The sequence below is a fragment of the Aplidium turbinatum genome, chromosome 10 (genome assembly GCF_918807975.1).
Source record: "Aplidium turbinatum chromosome 10, kaAplTurb1.1, whole genome shotgun sequence".
Classification (NCBI taxonomy): domain Eukaryota; kingdom Metazoa; phylum Chordata; class Ascidiacea; order Aplousobranchia; family Polyclinidae; genus Aplidium; species Aplidium turbinatum.
This window is the reverse complement of record NC_137481.1, coordinates 19,554,349-19,577,815: the sequence shown is the minus strand read 5'-3', so window position 1 is coordinate 19,577,815 and position 23,467 is coordinate 19,554,349. Positions and strand designations below refer to the sequence as shown.

General features: G+C 38.4%; 1 protein-coding gene across 2 annotated transcripts; it reads right to left on the bottom strand.

The window, feature by feature from the left end:
* Positions 1–2,549: 2,549 nt before the first annotated feature.
* Positions 2,550–22,555, bottom strand: LOC145777922 (5-aminolevulinate synthase, non-specific, mitochondrial-like). 2 transcript variants are annotated; one of them, XM_082589285.1, is made up of 13 exons: positions 22,375–22,555; positions 18,628–18,817; positions 18,354–18,409; positions 14,165–14,374; positions 12,516–12,626; positions 12,228–12,310; positions 8,136–8,278; positions 7,259–7,443; positions 4,998–5,177; positions 4,489–4,653; positions 4,131–4,399; positions 3,785–3,936; positions 2,550–3,342 (listed from the first exon to the last, which is right to left on the bottom strand). In XM_082589285.1, the coding sequence occupies exons 2-13, from the start codon at positions 18,783–18,785 to the stop codon at positions 3,171–3,173; spliced, it is 1,884 nt and encodes a 627-aa protein (XP_082445411.1). In that variant the 5' UTR covers positions 18,786–18,817; positions 22,375–22,555; the 3' UTR covers positions 2,550–3,170. The 2 variants fall into 2 exon arrangements, with proteins under 2 accessions (XP_082445411.1, XP_082445412.1); XM_082589286.1 differs by lacking the exon at positions 12,516–12,626.
* Between the last annotated feature and the right edge of the window lie 912 nt (positions 22,556–23,467).

The window sequence follows — 23,467 nt, the reverse complement described above, 5'->3', positions numbered from 1 at the left end:
GCAGAAAATATTAATCATTCTGTGGACTTGCTTAAAAACAAACTTTAGCTCAGTGCAATAGTGTAGTCAAACTCAAATGGGCTGCGCCAGAAAGATTGAGAAAATCAACCCCAATGCTTATGCTGCAACTTGGATGATTGTATTAGCTTACCATCGGTAGGAGTCCGTGGAACCGGCGACCTTCAAAAAAATATTATGGTCGGCTCACAGCAGAAATGACCAACCTGATTGTAGAAACTAAACTTGGTCTACCTTAGCATAGCTTTTAGCAAAAGTATGTGTTCTGAACTACAATTAATCTAGTTCTAGTTTATGAGATAAAATGAGTTTTACACCAACTCTGTATTACAGTGTTGCCAGATGCCGCCAAATAACTTTTTCCACAGCAGCTTGGCAAATTTCTCATTTCTCTAGCACTTTCCAGTGCAAATTGACATCAAGAGTTCCAGGGTAAATTTTAAAAATATATTTAAACTTGCGTTTGAAGCTGCGTTACACTACTCAGGTGCAGTTGTCACTGCTTACTACAGCTTTCCAGAACCTGAAATTTTTCCCAATTTGTCTAACGTCCGTCAGATTTCCTCAAATTGGAAACAAAATTTAGGAACTGGCAGCGCTAATGCAAAAGAAAAGGTGGAGATTCTCATTGTACTGGGACTTCAATATAGGCCTGCTATTCCCAAATTTCAACTCGATGTTGCTTGTTGAAGAGCCTTTTTCAGCAAGGCTCATCGGTTCCACTAGCGGACCAAATCTTTACTAGACTTGAGCTAACAGACTTCTCAAATAGGGTTAAGAAACCTACTCACAATCTGGTACCTCTACAGCTGATATTTTTGTGACCTTCGGTCAAACCTTTTTCGCTGTCCTTGAACAATAGCCCTATTTTTAGATCATAATTGTGTGAACTCCCACAATGATGAAGTCAGTTTTGCCAGATGTGATTCATTTTGAAGTCGTTACAACTACGCTGTACTTTTTTTTTGCGTTTTTTTATAGGCTACCTCTTTGCTAGAACATAAATCAAACCAGAAAATGCTCAGTGAGTTAGCGCGTGACTTCGTGAACGAAGAAGCTTCAAGATCAAGCGGCGCCGATTCGACTCTCGGGGTGTGCGCTTGAGCAACGCATTTTATGGACTGCTATCCATTCAGCGGCTCCAAATGGATAGAATAATTCCTCGCCAACAACACTTCACTCTGTCAATCTACAATCTCGATAACCGGCCTTGCGTCAAAAGCATCTACATGCAGAGATATGCCACAAATTCTACGCCGCATACTTTTTGTTTACGCTAACGCTTACGGCCACATTTTTTTGGATAGTTTGCGCTTGAGGCTACGCCGTAAAGTTTTCGCGGTTTTTTAACGCATACTTTCTAATGTATTTTTTTGCTACAACACGCCAATACTTTCCAGCGCTGCAGTTGAAAGAATGTTTTCAATGGGAAAAGACATATTGGAACCAAAACACAGCAAAATGTCAGATGAGCACTTTCAGATGCTTGTGTTTCTTCGTGGAAATTCAAAATAAAACTTGTTTGCTTCGAGTGGTTTATACCGTGTGAATGTTTGGCACCTAGCAAACAAAATGAGTTTACGCTAGTGTATGCGCTGACGCCGCCAACTTTTTTTACTAGTTACGTTGACGCATACGGCGTATGGTTTTTCCGCCCCGGGTTTTTAGAACGTTTGCGTTTACGCTGACGGCATCAATATTTTTTGTATGCGCGTACATCACTGTCTACGAGTATGCGAAACCTCCAGGAATAACCAATCAAGGCTATGTCAGTCCGAGGATAAAGATTTTTTAAACTTCAATTACACTTTGCTATCATGACCGAGCGAATCCACATCCACGAGGGCAATCGTCCCCGAAATTTTATCTTGCCCGAGCCAAAAAATATGTTTTAATACCATTACTATTTATGTTGAATGACGTTTGCATCCCCAACAGCTGCTGTTGCCCCCTTCAAAATTTTCTTTCTAGCTACATCACTGCACAGTACAATAAATTAGAAATTGCTCTTGCATTCAGCACATAGCCTACTTAGCTTTCGATTTATCGTTTGGCCCCTAGTTGCTGCTGGTAATTGTTCATTTAAGACTAGTAATTAGATGCAATAGCCTAACATAGACTACACAGCGACCTCCAAACGGAGAACCTTGCTAGTCAACGTTCAAATTAAGAGTACGTGGAAATCTGTCATCAAGCCGGATCGAAATTTACTGACGTCCAACGGGGAACAAAGGGCGTGAAACCGCGCACTAACTAAGTAGTGAGGATGGGCTCCCATCAAAAGAGAAAACCGACCAGTTTTCTACTAAGCTTATGCTGGGGGTGGGAGAGGAGTTGCCCAACTTCCCATACTCCTGGCCCTGGAGGATTGTTACTAAAGTTCGGTCGAATTTATTCAAACAATTTTGTGACCAAATAGTGTTTTTTGTCAAGGCAAACTCTTTACATTCCCCGACCAGTTATAATTTTACCAATATTTGTGCAAGTTAAACACGTAGTTTTAAAGTTCAGTTACGCAAAGAAACTGCAAGAAAGATATACTCTCTTTTATTCTTCATCCAAGTGCAAAGAACGCTCCGGCGCACAAATCCAAAGTTAGATAGATTGAACGTTAACAGGTGTAAATTAAGAGGATACAAATCTCATTTGATGGAAATCTGCGGCTTTTAGATGAAAAACACATTGCATCAATGAAAAAATGGCTAAATGTGTCTGATATGTTATGCAACCCATAAAAGTGCACAATGTGCGTACACCGTTATAAGCGATCAAATCTTTTGATAAACAAAAATTGCCACTTAGCCTACATACTTTTCTGCAACAGTTTCAGAAATAAATCAAAAGACCTTATTTTGCATAACATACTTTTGAGTGACTTGAAAAATCACGGTTAAGGGGAATACAATCAATTGAGCATTGATTTCACATCAGCTAGTGTTGGATCAATGTTAAAAATACAACAATTGCAAAAATTATCTTTCATCTATATATCTTAATCTTGGATACCAAAACAATACGAACATATTTTTCTATAAACTGCTTAGCAATGGAAACAAATTACTTGGCTAAAAAGTTATGATTTTTAAAAGCAATGATATAAACTTTTCCCCAGTAACGTTACTAGAATTTAGAATTAATCGCATTCAGTAACATTAAGCAGAGGTAGCCTGGCATGGTATGTAGGTAGGGAATCGAACGCGGGACGCGAGTAACTCAAACTGGATCGGCTTCTGGCAGTATTCGCACCTCTCCACTAAGTGGTGACCGACATTGCTTGGGAGACCAACCTCAGACCAAGCCCTTTTAAGGCTTTTCACAAAGTATCTACAAAACAAAGAGAGATGTTGTTTTTCAGTTCTCCAAACAGGTTGCTGTCACAAGCATGAAAGTTGCGTACAATCGTAAAAGGATAATTTTTAACGTATTGATTTTTTCAAATACAGTAGAAGCAAGAATTTTTCGACCATATTCGGGCCGCGTTAGTGGTTGAAGATTTCGATCAAATGGACGGGTCAATCTTCGTGTCCGCCTTCAGACATGGCTTTAGTGTTCTGCCAAAGACAAATCCGAATGCGGCATCAAACCGGGGCCAATTCAAGCGTCACACGAGGGCTTTTCAGCGATATTGAAGTGGCAACAACTTCACGATGATATCTCAAACCTTATGTCAAAAATCATTTTCCTTGTCGTTTTCTCAATCTTCAACTGAGCCCACAAGATGCACACTTAAAACTATTTTTCAGCGAAGACAATTTTACAACCATACCTCATCATGTCCTCGTTGTGTCCAGGCGTGGGTGCGACTCTCAGCATCTCTTCTCCTCTAGGAACGGTTGGGAAGTTGATTGCTTGAACGTAAATCCCGTATTTCTTCATCAGTAGATCGGATAGAACTGTGCTTTTCTCTGGATCTCCAACCTGATGAAAATCGATGCAAAAAGGATGAAAACTGATCTAACAACTGGTGACTTGTGATTCTTATCGTGACGTCAACGATATCACAACTACCGGATTTACAACCACGATTATCCCAAGACTATTTGCTTTAATTTACAAGGTTGGACAACAGACATGATCATTGAGTCAGTTATGACGACTTCTTCTTCACTCACATGGATTGGGATGATGTGGCTAGGACAATGGACAACAGGAAGATCAGCGGATAAGAGCATTTTTCGTATCGTGGAGACAGTTTTTTGATGCCGAGAACGTAGAGCGTGTCCTTCCTCCGACTTGAGGATGCAGACAGCGGCTAATGCTCCGGCTAGATTCATCGGAGGAAGAGCGGTGGTGAAGATGAAACCAGCAGCATAACTCCGGACGGTGTCAATGAGAGATGAGGTGCTGGCGATGTATCCTCCAACGTTTCCAAACGCTTTTCCTAAACGACACAAAAAAGTTGCATGACAAAATTCGCAACTGAATGAAAGGCTAAGGTCAACAAATTCTAATCGATCTACAGCAGGCTACCTAACGTCCCAGACACGATGTCGATGTGGTCGAGCAAGCCGTCTCTCTCACCGATCCCACCACCACGCTTTCCGTATAAGCCAACCGCGTGGACCTCATCGACGAACGTGATGGCGCCGTACTTGTGAGACACATCACATAGCTCCTTCAGCGGGCAGACCGCACCTGAAGATTTTAGAAACAATTTTAGCCAGGCTTCTGAAGCACTTGTAGTTTGATGATTAAACAATACTACAGCAATACAGCATAGTTGTCAGTATTTTTTTTCTTCTACAGAATCAAGTAGTTACAAGGATGGTCACTTGAAAATAGTGATCTTTTAGGCTCTGTAAACTTATCAAGGGATTGTGGTTGAAATCCGACTGGGAGTAAGGGAGTAAACGATTTCAAATCTGCAATTTGTGATGTACAAGGCGATAAATAATTCAGGGCACACGATAGAACAGCGGAAACAATCCACTGATGGTTAGCAATGAGAAGGGTACATGAGACAACCCATGAGAACGTACCATCCATTGAGTGAACGCTTTCAAAAACTACGATTTTGGGAATTGACGGATCCGATCGGCTGAGTAGCTCCTCCAAGTGGACAGGGTCATTGTGGCGAAAGACAAACTTTGGGACTCCGCTGTTGCGGATGCCGTGGATGATCGACGCGTGGTTCCCAGCATCCGAATAGATCTCGCATCCTTTGGAGAATCAAAAGTCACAAGGTTAGACAAATGACAACGCAGTATCCAGAGAGCAAATCAATCGTTTTTTTACATTTGACTCAACACCTGTAGACGTTGCATCAATGTAAAAAAACGGTTGATTTGCTGTCTGGGTTGTTGTTAAAAGACAAATGGTAGCACAGCAAAGAAGAGATGGTATTTCATTAAAAAGAACAAAAGCAATTGTAAAACCAACAAAGCGCTAAGTGCAGCACATTGACGTGATGAATGCAACGGTGTATGAAGAGACGCACGATGATAAAAAGATCTATTGAAACATGAGTTATGTTTGGGTGGAGGCTTAAGGTTTCTGTGCTTTCACGCATTTTCGTTTCTATTGTGAGACTTTTGTTTGCATAAAACAACCAAGTCAAAACAGGGGTCCATTACAAGCAGGTATTGCTGCATCATTATGCCAACAGTGCACCTAGTTCGCAAAACAAGTCTTTTTACACCGATTCAACGTCCTCAGGCGTTGAATCAATGTAAAAACAAGCAATCTTGCGAGCTGAATGAAGTTTTGACAGTGTTGACTTTCGCTCAGGAAGTTTGTTAAACTTCAATCGTCATGAAGTCACAAGATGTCATTGTAGGAACGAGTTTGTATTGGCATTTGATTATCATGATCTTTTAAGTGAGATTTGTCACTCTGGTGGATTTCTACTTGGCATAACACGCCTCGCTACGATGTGTGATGATGCAAAAACATAAAATGAACTTTAATTTTCGAACTCATCAGTGTAGTAAGGTGAGATACAAAACACACTAATTTTCTGGCAATCAACGCACGGCTGGACACTCACTAGCACAGCGAACACACAGCATATCGCCAACAACATTATTGGGGCAGATTTCATGCTAGGCGTGAGGCATCTGGTCAACGACAAGTTGGGTGTAGTTAAAACTCAGACACCGAAAATGCAATTCGATGAAATAATGAGATGTACGTTTGTACTATAATTGCCTACCAAGGATGTAGAATGAGTAGTTTCAAGACGTGGAATCAGACTTGTTACATTGGATCAACATATGGCAACATCAAAGCACACGCTTTCTTTTACTAATTGAGTAACTACTTTCTTTGATAGTGGCGCAGTCACAAGATCGCAATGAGATAACTCGCAACTGCGCATGAAGTGCTACGATACGTTTCGTGGTGCGTTTTATTGCTTTCTTTCCTTCCTGCTCTTTTAGATGCGTTTTAAATTTGTCACACCGCGTTTGTTGTTGTTAAAAACGAACCCAGATAGTGGAAATGGCTGCTTGCACGACTTCTCAGCCGAACTTGCTAAATAATTTGAAACTTAAACAAAAATTAGTGAACAAAATTTTTAACGTTTTGTTAATTCATAGCTTCATCTAAATGGCCATGGTTGATTTAACACTGTAAGACGTTGACCTATTGTAAAAAAGTGGTTATAAAATCTTTAATGTTATCAGTGGCAGACTAGTTATTCAAGTTACAAGATATACAATTGTTAAAATCATAGATTAAAACTCACTAGTATAAATTGGTGGAAAAATCCAGCTTCATAAACATGCACCGAAAATCGGTTTCTTCACAGATAAAAACTTTTCCATACAATGCTAGAGGGTTTTTCTAAACATGTCGGCCCTAACTATAACTTTCAGTCTGGGTTTATTTTTTTTGGTCATTTATCGGTCATTGACCGATTTTTTAGCAAAATGTCCGAAAAAAATATAGTCAATTCGGTCAAAATGTCCGAAAAATATACACTCAATTCGGTGCAATAAAAGATGTCTGGGCCCGGGTGTTGCAAGGTTGAGTTTCGCTGATGAACGTTGAAGAAACGTTTGTCTGTTCTAACTTTTCTTAGATAAAACACGACAACGTTTGTTTCTCAGCGAAACTTAATGTTGTAGCTAGTCATGAAGTGCAAATTTTGGTTTGTATCAGCTACTTGAAAGGAAACATTTTCATCCTAAAAAACGACCAAAATAAATAAAAAAATGACCGAATTTTTTCAAGTCATTTCGGACAAATGACCGAAAAGTCTTAGCGAAAAAAAAAACAGCTTTCAGTAATAAGAGCATACCTGGCATTATCTTTGCCAAGGTAAACAGAGTTGAATCGTTCGCCACAAAGCAAGATGAAAATAGAAGAGCGGATTGTTTATGATGCAGATCAGCAAGCTCCTCTTCAAGAGCTTCGTGGAGTGAGGATGTACCGGAGATGTTGCGAGTTCCACCAGCACCGGCTCCGTACCTGTCGACAGTGTCTCTGAAAAAAAAACAAACTTACATATAGAACCAGTCAAGGTGAGCTGTAAAGTAAGGATTCCTCAAATAGACTGTTTTAGTCTTTCTGATGTATTCTTACGTCATCTCAATGTGTTAGAATTGCTCAGTTTGCCCTAAAACCTCTTGCGTTTCTGGGACAGACGTTTGATTGATTCCATTCGTGCTGACCTAACTCACAAAGCACACAACATGCTTATAGTGTGACCTACTAGCTGCAGCAAGCACTTATAATTCACCACAGATGAAGCGATTGATAAAGCAATCGGAAACTAATTTCATTGCCAGGAAATTTATTCTTTAGATAATCTTCAATTCCTTGCTGAATACTTGGTTGAGAGTCACTTTATGTGTCCTAATAGCGAGTAAAACATGACATGTTGCTTACAGTTTTATAAAGCTTGAACCTCTGTAACTCAAAAGGACATCAGCAAGAGGAAGGTTCTCGTGTCTTGGATGATAAAACCAAAGACTGGCTGAGCACTATCTAGTGGCCTTCCAGTGTAGTCAGGGTACATCGTGAATCTTGGGTGGTAAAAGAATAGACACTCGTCCCCAGAGGCTCACACGACGAAGAAGACGATTTTAAATTTGCATTATGACATAACCCGGTTAACAAAATCTGTCTTTTTTACATTGATTGAAGGCAAAACAATATGCGACCTCAGCACTAACCTGATTGCTTGCAAAACTTTAGGATGGCGACTCATCCCCAAGTAATCGTTGCTGCACCAGACCGACACCCTGCTGGCCAGGGCTTCGTCACCTTCGACTGAGTGATGCTCGGCATATGGGAATGTCTCTGCCTGCCGGTTTACCTACGTATGTGAGTGGTGGCAGGTTTAATTTCGTGTTTGGTCCCGGTGTTCAGAATACGACAACTATGCAATATGGAATATACCAACACACCAGTCACAGAAAAAGGTGGCAAAACATTGTAAGGTTCAAAACGTTCATTGATATTTGGGAGTAGCTCGGTGCATACTGTATATGCCGGAATGGCCCGTTTCGGCGAGTCCGATTCGGCGAGTCCGATTCGACTAGTCCGATTCGGCGAGTTCCCTATTCGGCGAGAGCCTTTTTCGGCGAGTGCCCTATTCGGCGAGTTTTTGAAATTTTTAAAATGAAATTATCGGGTACCGTAGCCTAACTACAATTGCCGTTTTTACATCGTTTTGACGTCGCTAAACGTTGAAATCGTGCAGAAAGGAATAAAAATAAAATGTTTGAACTATTAAATTAAAATTCGTCATGTCAGTTCAGTTGTTTTTATTTTTGACCATCATATCAAAACCAGTACACGTCAACATAGCAAAGGTCGAGAAAAAGGTAGAAGCGACAAAACGCGAAGTTAAAACGTGCTTGTGACCGAAGTAAGTTATTGAGTTGAAAGAAATTTGGCACGGTCGCAACACCTTCAGAAAAATTTAAGATATGAAGGGAAAATAAACCAAACAATGTTACAAAAAACATCATGTTTATGTCTATAAGTTAGTACTTTTGAATAGTTAAAATGATTAGTTTGGATCAACAAATGTGTGACCCACAGCTTAGATTGAAAGGAAATTATCGGGTACCGTAGCCTAGTTATCCCGACTAGCAAAAATTTGTTCCTAGAACCCAGTTAGCCTAACAGTTCATTTTTACATTGTAGTAACAGAATAAAAAGGCTAACCAAATGTGTGGCCTATCGTTTTAACGTCGCTAAACGTTGAAATCGTGTAGAAAAGAGAACTTTGCTGACTAGGATACGTTGAAACTGAAAAACATTCACAGAAGCCCTACGATACGTTGCATTTTTAAGATAATGTATTCAGACGTTGAATCAATGTACAAATGAAATGTTATGCTAAATGGGTTCTTGGAACAATTCGAAAGGCTTCTGTGAATTTTTGCTGGTCGGGATAACTGGGCTACGGCACCCGATAATTTCCTTTCAATCCAAGCTGTAGGCGGCCTACAGTAAGCCACACATTTGGTTAGCCTTTTTATTCTGTTACTACAATGTAAAAATGAACTGTTAGGCTAACTGGGTTCTTGGAACAAATCGAAAGGCTTCTGTGAATGTTTCTCAGTTTCAAAGTATCCTAGTCAGCAAAAGCTCCCTTTTCTACACGATTTCAACGTTTAGCGACGTTAACACGATAGGCCACACATTTGGTTAGCCTTTTCATTCTGTTACTACAATGTAAAAATGAACTGTGTTCTTGGAACAAATTTTTGCTGGTCGAGATAACTAGGCTACGGTACCCGATAATTTCCTTTCAATCCAAGCTGTAGGCCACACATTTGTTGATCCAAACTAATCATTTTAACTATTCAAAAGTACTAACTTATAGACATAAACAAAATTTATTTTATTTTTTTTTGTAACATTTTCTTTATTTTATTTTCCCTTCATATCTTAAATTTTTCTGAAGGTGTTGCGACCGTGCCAAATTTCTTTCCATAGGCGCCGACTTTTCAAAAAACCTTGGGGGGCGAGAAAGGTGATGACGTCATAACCATAACGCTATTTTACTCAATTAAAATAGTCTTTAATTAAGCTTAGTGTCTTGTTTATATTAACAAATAGGTCCCAAACCGTATTTATTAGAAGCGCTGCTTGAAAGGATTAGTTTTACGCATGCAGTACGCCTAGTCGTAAAATTTTTGAAATTGTTAGCTCATAATTGGAACTGTTGGAAAACAAGCCGATTCATTTCCTTTTCGTGCGAGTGAATAACAACGATCAAGACAGTGAAGTTATCGAAATAAAACGCAAAAATCATGATCTCAAGCAGAGTGAAAACCCGCTATCAGTTTTATTAACCTCGTTTCGCTAATTACTTTCAAAGCGTTGACAACGGCGAAGTGTTTTCTCTTCTGTTTTTTATCGAAAGTCTTTATAGTCTTTTATTGAATACAGTAGGCTATACTCGAGTAAAGGTCGAGATGTTCCCACGTGATTTTCACCTCAAAAAGACAAGTTCAACTAACACGGGACAAGCTGTTGTCTCCAGCTCGGCAATTTTCAAAATGAACGCACTAAAAATCATTGTCGACGTAGATTACGGAGTGTGAAATCGCGTCGGCCTAAGTAAAACTTTTGAATACGTTTATTTGCAGTGATTTAAACTTAATTTTCAAATTCAATGATTTCTTGTCAATTCTAAACTTTATGCACTTGTTGAGCAATATGCAAAGCTCACGAGACAAAACAGAAAGAGGAGATCAATTTTTTTATTTTTGCGTGTAGGATATAATCGTTCTTATTATAACGTAACATTCCATGATCGTTGAAGTCGATGTCAAACCTTAGCGGTCGCATAAAACAATGATGTCAGGTTAGCTAGGTGATAATAGCGGTAAGAGACGTCGTTAATGCAGGCAATATCTGCGACCAAGACCATTAAACACCTTTTCTTTTATCGGTTTTCGATTTAATTCTCACACATTGCGAAGAAAACAATGCGTTCTGTTGAATCATAATTGTCTCACAGCGGGAAGACCTCGTTGAAAATAGCGCGTCTAATTTAGCTGGTTTACTTAATATTGCAGTGAATAGTTACGTGACTATTCCAGCAGTGCAAGTTACTCTACCATCTACTTTGAAACTTCCATACCGTATGAGAAAGCCATGCGATCAGCTGCTGTTTTGCGGGCAAGAGCAACGTAGGCTTTTCTTGCTTTCGGCATTCTTTAAGTCCGTTTAAATTATCTAAATCTCTTTCACGAAGTGTTTTATCTTTGAAACACCACTTGTCATCACCATTTTTGTTGCCCTTCAACCATAAATTTACGGGGGGCGCCGCCCCCCGGAAGTCGGTGCGTATGTTTCTTTCAACTCAATAACTTACTTCGGTCACAAGCACGTTTCAACGTTCGTGTTTTGTCGCTTCTACCTTTTTCTACCCCTTTGCTATGTTGACGTGTATTGTTTTTCATATGATGGTCAGAAATAAAAACAACTAAACTGACATGACGAATTGTAATTTAATAGTTTAAACATTTTATTTTTATTCCTTTCTGCACGATTTCAACGTTTAGCGACGTTAAAACGATGTAAAAACGGCAATTGTAATTAGGCTACGGTATCCGATAATTTCCTTTCACAAATTTCAAAAACTCGCCGAATAGGGCACTCGCCGAAAAAGGCTCTCGCCGAATAGGGAACTCGCCGAATCGGACTAGTCGAATCGGACTCGCCGAATCGGACTCGCCGAATAGTAGCAGACCCGTATATGCAGTTAAATTAGTTATCGAATGATATGCCTCGCGGCTTTCACGACTCAGCTGCCGAAGAAATATTAATAATCGTCTGTTTTATCGCAGTACTATTGCGCAAATATCAGTGGAGCATTCGTGATTGTGTTACTGAAGATCACCATAATGACCAAAACAGAAAAAAAAATGTAAATGCCTCGTTCTTGTTAGCTTGGTAGTAACTTGCCATGAACTACATATAAGTATTACGTTTGCAGTGAATCATTGAAAAATTTAAGCCTCTTTACAAAATGTTCAATATCATATTTCAAAAAACTAACATCTCTTATGCAATCGCAATATCCCAGCGGGCAAGTCAGTCCTTTTTTACATTTGTTCAGCGTATGCAGACGTCGAAACAAAAAAAACTAATTTGCTGGTTGGGATTCAGAAATTCGGTTTATTCAATATATTCAAAAGAAGTTCTAGCTCAGATGAAACCAACTACGTTATCCATTGCCAATTCAGCTCATAGAACAAGTTCTGTTGACATTGATCCAACGTTTTAAGACTGGAATATACCTTCTTGAAGACTCTGTACGAGTGATCTTTCTTTTTTTCCGCCACCTTGCCGGACATGAAGCGATCGTAGTCGAAGCCCACACCTGTGCATGGTAGGTGGAGTAAATTAGACTCGAACCGAAAAGATTACCAAGATTAAATGTTCACATCGTTTAATATTTAGGGACAATTATTTTAGCATAATTAAACACTTGAAACTTGGGGAAGAAAGCAAACACCAAGCATACTTTTAAAGATGTTTTCAAGCAAAAACAAGGGTCAAATTGACGGATTTTTCTCTCAACCTACCGTGGTCATGGTTGAGAGACTCGGCAGAGTAAACCTCGCCTGATGACGTCACAATGCCTTCTTTAATGGTATCGAGAATGTTGGTGGCAAAATCATCACAATGTGAGAGATCTAAATATGAGGGCATCAATCATTTGATAAGGTTTCCTACAGTTTCACTAAGATTTTTATGTAGAAATTCAAAATAGTACGGCGGAAAAGGGAAGCGAAAAAACTCATTCTCCCAATTAACCATTTAGTTTCCACATCACTGGGTTAATATACAGTACAAGATGATGGTTAATTTTGGTTGAACATAAAAATCAAATAACCTTAAGCGAGTTTCTAAAAATATTTGATCAAAATTTAAAGCTTGTGAAAATAACAGAATAATTGCTACGAGTTTACCATGGCAATTCTATAACGCAGAAAACGTAATTCAACTTCTCGTGTTCTAAAAACAAACAATGCATTGAGTTTTGTGCTGCCTAGTACGAGTCAACACCTAACAGCAGAACCACTTTGCGCAAATAAACTGGTAGAACCACTCTTACTGTGACGACTGCTTCGAATAAATAGCGATATCAAAATTCAACAAAAAGGAAAAGGAAAGTATTGAACTCGTTCAAAAGTAAGCGTTGACGTAAGAAAAACAAAACTTTTGATAAAACGCGCCAAAAGGTTACGATAATGATGGACTGATAATGCCGGACTAGTAGGTAAACAGAGCTTACACAATTCATAATTTTCGTATCGGATAATTGACTATCTCATCTAACAGTTGTCTTATAATGAGCTACTTGACGTCATAAATTTGACGTAGAACACATAAAAATGTGAAAATGAATCGTTGTAATTGTGACAGACAAACGTATAAGTTTCGTATACCGCCTACAAGTAATGTGCTTCAAAACTACCTCAAATATTCTCAATCCTCGCTTCATCTTTTCAGAAGAAAGTTGCACAAAATAAGCATCACATAAAAATAGGTGTTCCAGTAAGTAACCCAATGATATTGAGCCAAACGAGTATGTTACTATGACGCAGCCATATGTTACATAACAATTTAGTCTGGTGGATTGCCTTTTGTTTTCTCACAATTGTGATTGTTACGTCACAAAATCATAGCCTGACTATCAACGGGTGTAAACAGCTGTATTTTTATAAAATCGAAGTGTGCTTCCTATCTTCTTCAATAGATTGATCATGTTTGATCAGCTGTAATCTCCCTTATGAACTGCTTCCATTTTGTTATGTTTTTTGTTTTTGTCAGTGCTTCCGGCATGCTTTTTATTCCTGTAATTTGCTTGATATTGTCAAAATATTTCATTTTTTGTCGTCCTGTTGTTCGTTTGCCTAGCACCATCCCAGTCAACATGGAATTTTCCAACGAGTTGCTTCTTGCTATGTGCTTTCTATACATATAATTTAACCCAAGCCCCCACCAACAGGTCAAACTATGAAATAAAACCTACTGTCGTCACTCGTCAGTAGTTATGCGACAGCAATTCATCAAATCCAACGATAGTCGTTGTTTAACAAAGGTTAACGAACACACTTTAAGTATTTAACACCATGATAAGGAAAAAATTATCAACTTGCTGCATTTAAATTTCATTTCACCGTTAGGAGGTATCTATTTTCTTTTTGAAGAAACGTAGACAACCTACCGTCTCCCACAGCATCGTGGAAGAGATCAGACACGGATGATTCCATGTCCTCATCAGCTCCTAGAGCATCCACAAACACATCTACCTCCTCTTCTGCGAATCTTGGAGGAAAATGCGAGTGACTGCCAGAGGAGCAGCTCAAAAAGGGACACTTAAAAGCAGCTGGGTCTTTAAGGTTCCCGGACGGTAAGTTTGCTGAAATGGGTGAAGCTGCAAAATAACAAAAATCTTTTAAAATCGAAAAGCAGTATCAGATAAAAAACATGAAGTATTCGCGAGAAGCAGTAGTTCCCCGTTGCCTCTATGTCGAAAGAGTTGTTGCTAATTTTCTTTCACATCGCTCTAACAATATTCACAATAAAACGTCATTTAGTTTTACCAGCTTAAGTTAGTTTCCAGTAACCGCAGTTAATGAGATTGCATCATTTTTCTAAGTACGTCGTGAAAAAGTGATCATTTCAATCTCGGGCAGCCACAAAGTTTGGTCAAATAAAACCTTTTATCATCGCTGAAGTTGAAAGTAATATTTATTAAGGACAATAATAGTTGGACTAAACATAAATCACAACAAACCGCCAATACACTTCATCGTCAGAAACAGTATTTTGATATGTTGTAGTTACTAGCAAATTTGAATTATGCGCAAGCATTCTCCTGGTGTTCTATTTTTATTTTTCATTGAAACAAAAACATGCCTTTTTAGAATCAAATCTGGCACAGTACAAAAAAGGACAAGAGAGTGGTCATACAAAACTAATTGCGCCTAACCCTGCCACAGTCAGGTTGAAATAATCTGCATTTTGCATGATTATGAAGTCAGCCAGGTTCAATTTCAAGTGCAGAATTACTTGACAAATCTACTTCTCTTCCATTCTTTCACGTTCTTGTGCACTGATTTTCCTAAGTTTTGCACGCAACAATGTGAAACTTTCCCAGCTGGCAAAAGTTTCTACTTTTACACTTATTTTGAATTTTTAAAACGTTGCTATGCGTTAAAACGATCTTCAGGGCCACGATAGGTGGCAATAGACAGCAGGCACAAAGGTTACTAAGGTAATTTGTTGACTCAATGACAATGCAATTTTTCTGAACTATATACACAAGATGAACACGTGAGACAAAACCAATTCCTGCACAGTCGCATTGACCTTTAAAAGCAAACAACATACAATCGCAGATTACTCAGCAAGCCTTCTTCTGGCATGCTAGCGAACAGAGTCGAACCAATGACTTTCGCACCGTTGGCCACACATTCTCATCACTCGGAATGACCCGTTTCGGTGAGTCCGATCCCTATTTGGTGATTTTTTTCAATTTTTTTTTTAAATTATCGCGTACCGTAGCCTAATTATCATTGCCGTTTTAGGGTTAGGGGTTACGGGTTAGGGATTAGAGGTTAGGATCTCACCGAATCGGACTCACCGAATAGTAGCAGACCCTTCATCACTAGACCAACGAAGCAAGCACCTTTTTAACACAGGTTGGATGTCATCTCCAAAGTAGCTATGACAAAAAATGACTTTTTCACACTGTGCAAACAGCTTCAAAGCCCCCGTCTCCACTAAGGCGAAAACTCAATCAACATACCAAGCAACTGAAACCACAAAGAGGAACCATTTGTCAGGAAATGCGGGAAATGGCATTGTTCAAAAAATAATACGCGCAAAGCACATACATGCAGAAACTGTAAAAAATTGTTGGTCCCAACAATCTATTCTTTTTACTTCTAGCTACTAGCATTAGTGCTTTTCACATCGATACCACGTAGAAAGATGTTAAAACGGGATGGCTTGAACGTTCAAATTTCAAGATTTACTAAAACCTAGAGAGTATATATAATAGCCTACCCCAGACAGAAAAATCCGTCATATTTACATTAATTCAACATCTGCAGACGTCAACGAAAGACACGAAAGTTTGCCTTTCGCCGGCAGCGAAAGACAATCAAACACAGAATCTCTGTTGTCCTAAAAGATTCTAGCTAATTATTTTCTATGCTTAAACTCAATCTGAGAAATGCGCAGAAAGTTAACGCTAGATGTCATACCAACCACACTTTTTATACTGAGAAAGTGATTGGGGCAGAATTTAAACTGAAGACCATATGACGATGCAAAAAGGCGGAAACTAACGACGTTTGATACAGGAAGACAAAATGATGATGCATTGGGCTAGTCTACAATATATACGACGGGGCGAAGCAGGCAAGAAATAAGCCATGAGATAATAATGTAATTATCCATTCATAAGAAGCCAGGCTAACGCAACGATGAGTTTGCAAAAGTATAATTATTGACAAGCTCTAACATGATACCAAGGCTTCTTAGTTCTTATATACATGGAGTGTTGATGACAATGAAGTCTTCATTATAAACTCGTGTGCTGATACAAGGAGCCGACACTGAAGCAAGAAACGAAAAAAACAAAACAAAATATGATTATTGGTTTAAGTAAAGAAACATTCGTAAGCTAGCCCGCGTCTTTAAATTGTAAGCTAGCCTGCGTCTTTAAATTATAAGCTAGCCCGCGTCTTTAAATTGTCTAAATGTCTAACAGAACCTTTCTGTTTCTGTGAACCAACCCAGAAAACTGTCCACTTGTGGCGGTTGACTGTCCCACATCATTAAGTATGAGCCTTGCCACTCATATAACAAACAGTTTACCAGCCTCATTTTGTAATCATAAATCGATTTCGCCATCACAGCATCCTCAGTTTGATCATGTCAAGAGCCTTTTCTTTTAAGAGCCATGTCAATTTATTTGTGTCTTGACATGACCAAACTAGCGATGCTGTGATGGCGAAATCGATTTATGATTCAAAAATAAGGCTGGTAAACTGTTTCTTACGTGAGTAGCAAAGCTTATACTGCGTCATTAAATTATGAGATTACGGCACACAGTGTTTCCAAATAACATGTAAGTAAGCAGAAAAAATATGCGTAGTTGTACTGTAGTTATAAAAACAATATTGACTATTATATACCAATATGATTACATATGGTGAGTGATTGAGTGAATAAAGGCTTTAAATGTGAAAACCTCACATCAGACAATCTATACTTGGACTTGGTAAAGTGACTACAACGTAATGTTGAGATAAAACAGTTTTCTCTGCCAAAATAAACAAGTCACGTCACACAAATTCGGCTTGTTCGCAGTATAAATAACTCGACTTCTATTTATGAGCATCGCAGTAAATTTGGGAAACTTTTACCTGACGTCATATTTGAATCGTGGCAAAAGCTAACATTTTTTTTTTTGGATTACAAATTGTCTACATAAAACTGCTTGTGAATGCTTTACCCAGTATAACAACAAGCAACCAGAACATAATATTCCTGGCAACAGAATTCACAGAAACTCGTCTACTGCGGTGATAAACTAATGTTCTTGGAACTTGGCAAGTTCAAAGAACTAGAACATAAAAGAAGTGTATATATTGACTCATGGCGCAGGAAGAACCAGAAATTTGTTTCTTATCTTACTGCGCACATGGAGACAACGGCCATAAGTGCACACAGCTACAATGGAAATTGTCACACACAGTAAACACGATGTGGAAAGGTGAAACTAAAATATTCAAGAAAATCCACCAACGTTTTCACTCGCCAATAAAAGTTTTTAAATGATCTGTCCTACACCCTGTCACTTCAATTTCCGCATTCAATGATTAGACGTTCGTTCATTGCCACAGCTTAATTAGTTTACCAACCAAGAAATCTTCTCCAAAATATGACATACACTAAGATCACACAACTTTTGTAACATGTTTCAATTCAGTGGTAAAGCGAAGACTTGCTGCATTTTCCAATTTGAATACAAAAACTGATGAAGCAAGATGAAGGTATTTTTACTGAAATAAAACTCTAGATCGTATTTAAATCTGAAATTTTAAACTGTCATACCGTTGGAATAATTAGCAACAAAAGTACACTGCAACAAGCGGTTGTTCTTATATTCACTACGCAACGCCTGTCCCAGTCGTAAAAGTGGTAGCTGTTACATCGTTTTCACATCTAGCGATGACAACTTTTGCTTGCTAGGATCATACTTTCTGGGGTCATGACGTCTGCAGACGTTGAGTCAATGTAGAAATGACGGATTTCGCTGTATGGCTTGTGTCCATCACCAGACAACACAGCCTTTTTTTTCTACTTCAAAAGTTAGTTCAGTTTATGTACAAACTTACCTTCATTGCTTTGTAGCTGAGCAGTACGCTGATTAGGAGCAGCGGTTGAAAAATACCTAAAATACGAACATAAAGTGATGAACAAAAGCAAAATGACTTTTGTCAATGCAGTAAAATTATGTTTTTTTCCAATCTTAAAATGCTTAAAAGTTGCAAGTTTTATTAATTTATAAAAAGTCTGCCCCTAACCTGCTGAACAAGGTTTCTATTTCAAATGAAAACATCAAAATCACCAAACCAAGCATAATACCATAGTAGTTTAAGTTTGTCATACCTGCCATTAGAGAGTGTCACCAAGGCAGCATATCGAGTCATGTATTCTGACATGACTGGACATTTCTGAGCATACGACAAAAGAGATTGTCCGGCATGCCTCAAGAAGCTGGTAGAAACACGAGTCAAGAATGGGCATTTGCTAGCAAGCGACTTCATGATAAAAGTCTTCAACTATTCCACTTGTTACCCTATAAAAATATAAATAATATAAAAACAAAGAAATTTTTTAGGAAAACCTGAGTAAACAATGTAAACATAAATCAAATCATTTCTTTTTACATATTTTGATGGTGTCAGTGTACTATTTACTTAGGTACCTTTTAAATCCTGAAGCTGCCCCCTTAAGGTGGCATCAGCTTTATCGATACATCATGAATGATATAATGAATCTGGCTTGATGTTATTTACTTTTCATGTTTGAAATGTTCAATTGGTCAGTTGCACTATAGCTCATGGATCCTTATATAACTTGTATTGTAATGCTCTTTGATACTACAAAGCCGGAATCAAATTGAATTGTTCAATACTAAGCAATAAGCATACTTAAGCACTTCTCTATGCTTGTGAAATGCATGTTATTGTGATGTAAGCTTATTAATGTACTATTATAGGATCTCATTAGCAAATAATGCAGGCTAATTATTATTATTCTCCCTCTCAGAGAAGACATCAGCTTCTACTATGATGCTCGTGATGCATAATATTGGTAGAAGTGCTATTGTCAGCAGCATAGCCGAGAGCCCTAGTATGGCAGATGAAAGAGAGCCAGTCCGACATCCTCATGAACATGAGGTTGTGTTTTTGGCAAAACACTTAAATGTATTCAGGAAGGTGGACACGAAGATTGGCTTCTTTGCTTTTCTTTCTCACTTAATCGAAATCTTCAACCACCCAGTGTGAACCGGGATATGACATCAAAAAATATATAGCCGTATTTTGAAAAATGAAGTTCTTCAATTATGTAAGTTCATTTCCCATCCAGTGGATACAGCAAAAATATCAGTCATGAAGGCATTACAAGTCAGCTGCCACCTTCAATAGGCCTAAGCAAAAAAAAGAAGAAAAAAAACAACACATAAAACAGTGAAGAAAAAAAGAAGAAAACTAGAAAGAGATGCTAATACAGTGTCAACAGTAGTACTAGTATATATATATTTAGCAGTCCATCAAATTGTTACAAAATATTTAACTAGCACATTTGTTTGTTTTCAATTAGTCAATCACCGGAGGTTAAAAAAAAATAACACAGTAATAATATCTGTCTTAAAAAAATAAGACACTGGGTTGAATGCAAAACAGCCCACTTCAATAAGGTAGTTACAAAAAAACTTGGTGACATGGAGTTTTCTTACGTATGCAAGCCCCCTCCTAAAAAATTTTTTAATTAAAAACTTCATCGCAAATGCAAAAGTAGACTGTATACTGGATAATCTCAGTCAACACTTCTGGATGCCATTGTTGAATATCTTCGTCATTCCACAAGCACTTCATTTTGAACAAGTCTTATTTTTCAACTGTTGAAAAACATTTTCCAAAAAAACCGAAGGGGAGTATCATTTTTTCTGTAAACTCCAACCAAATAACATAGATTTATTGGTTTTGTTGAATTAAAATGGTCATTTCAAATGATGATCAACAAAACAAATGGATGCAGCCTACGCTAAAATGTCGAGTTTTTCAGTAGTGCTACATTTTTTAATTAAAATTGCTGAAAAGCCCTGTACCAACCAATATAAATATGGGTGGGCCCTAAACAGAGATGTGGGACCATTAACTAGGGTTTGGAAGCGGTGCGTAGAGCCTTGCATAATCTAAGCTATTGAATATTGAGCTTCTGTAGCAATATTTACACCATTTTATCATTTTAAATAACCAAAAATCATTAAAAAAACTTAAATAAGTGGGCCCCTAAACAGACGCCGCTCCCAGGGGTAGGCTTGCCATACGTCCTGGTGTAGCTGGGACCGGAATGGCCTGTTTCGGTGAGTCCGATTCGGTCAGTTCGATCCCGTAACGGGGGATTTTTTCAATTTTTTTTTTTAATTATCGGGTACCGTAGCCTAATTATCATTGCCGTTTTAGGGTTAGGGGTTAGAGGTTAGGAACTCACCGAATCGGACTCACCGAATAGTAGCAGACCCAGCTGGGACAGTCACAATTTTAAGGCTTTGTCCCGTTGTCTCACCTGATTAACCAGTTCATTCCGGAATTTTCAATTTGAAATTTGCAAAAAAAATTCTTGAGTTAGCCATTTTAGCAATTCTTTCTCAAGTGGGTCTGCGGAAAATATCAACAAATTTTTCAAAAGCAAATGATTAACATCATCGACTTCCTTTTCGATGAGCATGTTTTGGTAAAGAAATACATGTCTGAGAGTGAGAGGAAAAAACCATGGCAAAATGCAACGACCTATCTTGAACAAAAGTGGATCTAATTGTTCCAAACTTTTATCAACAAAAACGTAACGATTCCAAACTTTCAAAACTTGTCGAGTATGTGCTTCGTTTTCCTGGGACATCAGCACCAGTTGAGCAATTTTTTTTAAATTATGAACAATATGTGGATTGATGACAGAGGCGAAATGCTAGTAGAACAGAATGCCAAAGCTCTCCTCACTTGCAAAATTAATGCTGATTTGACATGTAGTGAACTCTATGAAAAGATAAAATCGAATACTGTATTTTTGAAAAAGGTGCTTAGCACAGAAAAATATTATCAAAGTAGCTATTTCTACCCACTTGTTGCCATAGTTACAATCAGGTGTTGCCAGAGTTAGGATTAAAGTTAGGAAGGGCTGAGTGGCAGCCGTGGCTGAGTGGTTAGCGCGTTGGGCTTGCAGTCGAGAGCCTGCATGTTCGACTCCAGCCACCCGCACTTGCTGTTGTTTCTCTGGGCAAGAAACTTTACGATAATTGCCTCTACCCAGTGATCGATTTCGAGTAATGGGTAGTACCAAATTTAAGTCATAAGTAAAGTAGACAACCGGAAACAGATATTGCAGTCGGCTGCAGCGTGGGTCAGGTGTACGTCGGAAGGCGTACACCGATGCATAGCGCTCAAGTCCGCTTTCCCGCAATGCAGGATAAAGATAAACAAAACAAAACAAACAAAGGGTTAAGGTAAGGGTTAGAATAAGGAATAAGGTTAGGGTTTTGATCTTTGCCCAGGATTAAAAAAAAAATTCAAAATTTATACAAGATTTTGTTTTCAACAGCTTTAAATTTTTCTCAAATTAGGGCAGAATTCCTTATCTGGCAACACTATTGAGGCTATATTTACACTACATAGTGTAGCCACAGCCAAGTATTATTAGGCCTGTTTCATTTGCTCATAAATATTATTAAATTCTTTTGTTTGGTTGGTGAAATAGGCATGAAATAGGTGAAACATATATTGGTAATTTGCCCATATTAATAAATTAGTTGCATTAAATTCTTTTGTATTAGGCCTACATTAAAATTCATGTGCAGTTTTCAATGCGTCCCGAAATTGCATTTCTACAAAATGGCAAGCCTACCCAGGGGGTACAAGGTGGGGTTAATATAGCCCTGCTACCCAAGGTCACTCTTGAACAATTGCATATTTGCACTACACAATTACAACAACAGTAAAAACAAAATAAACATTTTTGATGGGGGGCATGGCCTAATGCCATTGAGCTTAGCCTTAGACTTCCACTGAAAGCTATTAGATACACCTGTGCTTAGGATCACATACGGTAGAAAATGTTTTAATAGGTACTTACCGTACTTTGTTAACTTTCACAAAAAGCTCAGAATCATGTGCCTTTCACTGAAGACGAACACGAATCCTTCTTGGAGTCAACAAAATTGCTTCACGTCTCCGTCATTCAAATTCTCGTTTCGACATGTTTTCTCTGTTACCGCAATTTGAGTTAGAACTTAGAAAACCTTCTGTCTGAACTTGTTTGAGGTTCCGAGGACAAACCAGTGACGTACTTATATTTACTTATTTTGGAGTGTTGCTGCTACTAGCGGAATTGTAGAAATTTGTCATTCAATTAAATTTATTTTTCATTGCTGGCGCGATCATGTAGAAAACGATAAGATAAATACAGGAATTTTGCACCAACAAAAAGAAAAGATAACAAAACCGAAAGGTTTAAAATTTGAAGTAACATTTCATTGAAGTAGAAATCGCCTCATTGGAGCGAATTTTTATTAGCTTATTGAGCTGAAAGTGTAGCCTACTGTTGGTAGCCTACATGTGCACGCTCGTTTTATTCCGTCAAAACTATTCAGTTGGAAGCAAACTGTTGACTGGACGTGCGTTTTGTATTGTTATATCATCTGTGGAATTTTTTATTGAGTTCAGTTCCAAGTGAGTTGATGAGCGAACGCCTCTTATTGTTTGTGTCGTATTTCAAATATCATCATCATATCAACAAGTTCTTTCAAGTAAAATTTTTTTTGTGGTTTATCATCAACTGAGCAAAGTAGTTTACCCTGATAGTCTCCGGCTAAGAAGAAATACTTTCCTGGAGACGTGCCGTAACCTCTCAGCCTAAGAACAGTGGTTGGGCCGTTGCTGAAGTCTTACGTCAGATAGTCTCTCCGACTAACCGCTCACCAAAAGCAATCTGTTCCAGCTACTCTTTGTTTGTACAAAATACTTCCTGCGTCTCACGACAGCTCACTCAGTTCTAGGTTACTTACTTGAAGCAGGGATTCAACTGTCGTTTTATGTTACTGTACTAAGTAGGCCTATGTTTTTTCGTTAGTCCACTGAGCCGAAACAAACAAGAACACTCGCTCCACAAACGCGTTACTGACCGGAAGGGAGAAGATGATGCTAACCAGCATGTAGAGCAACGGAGT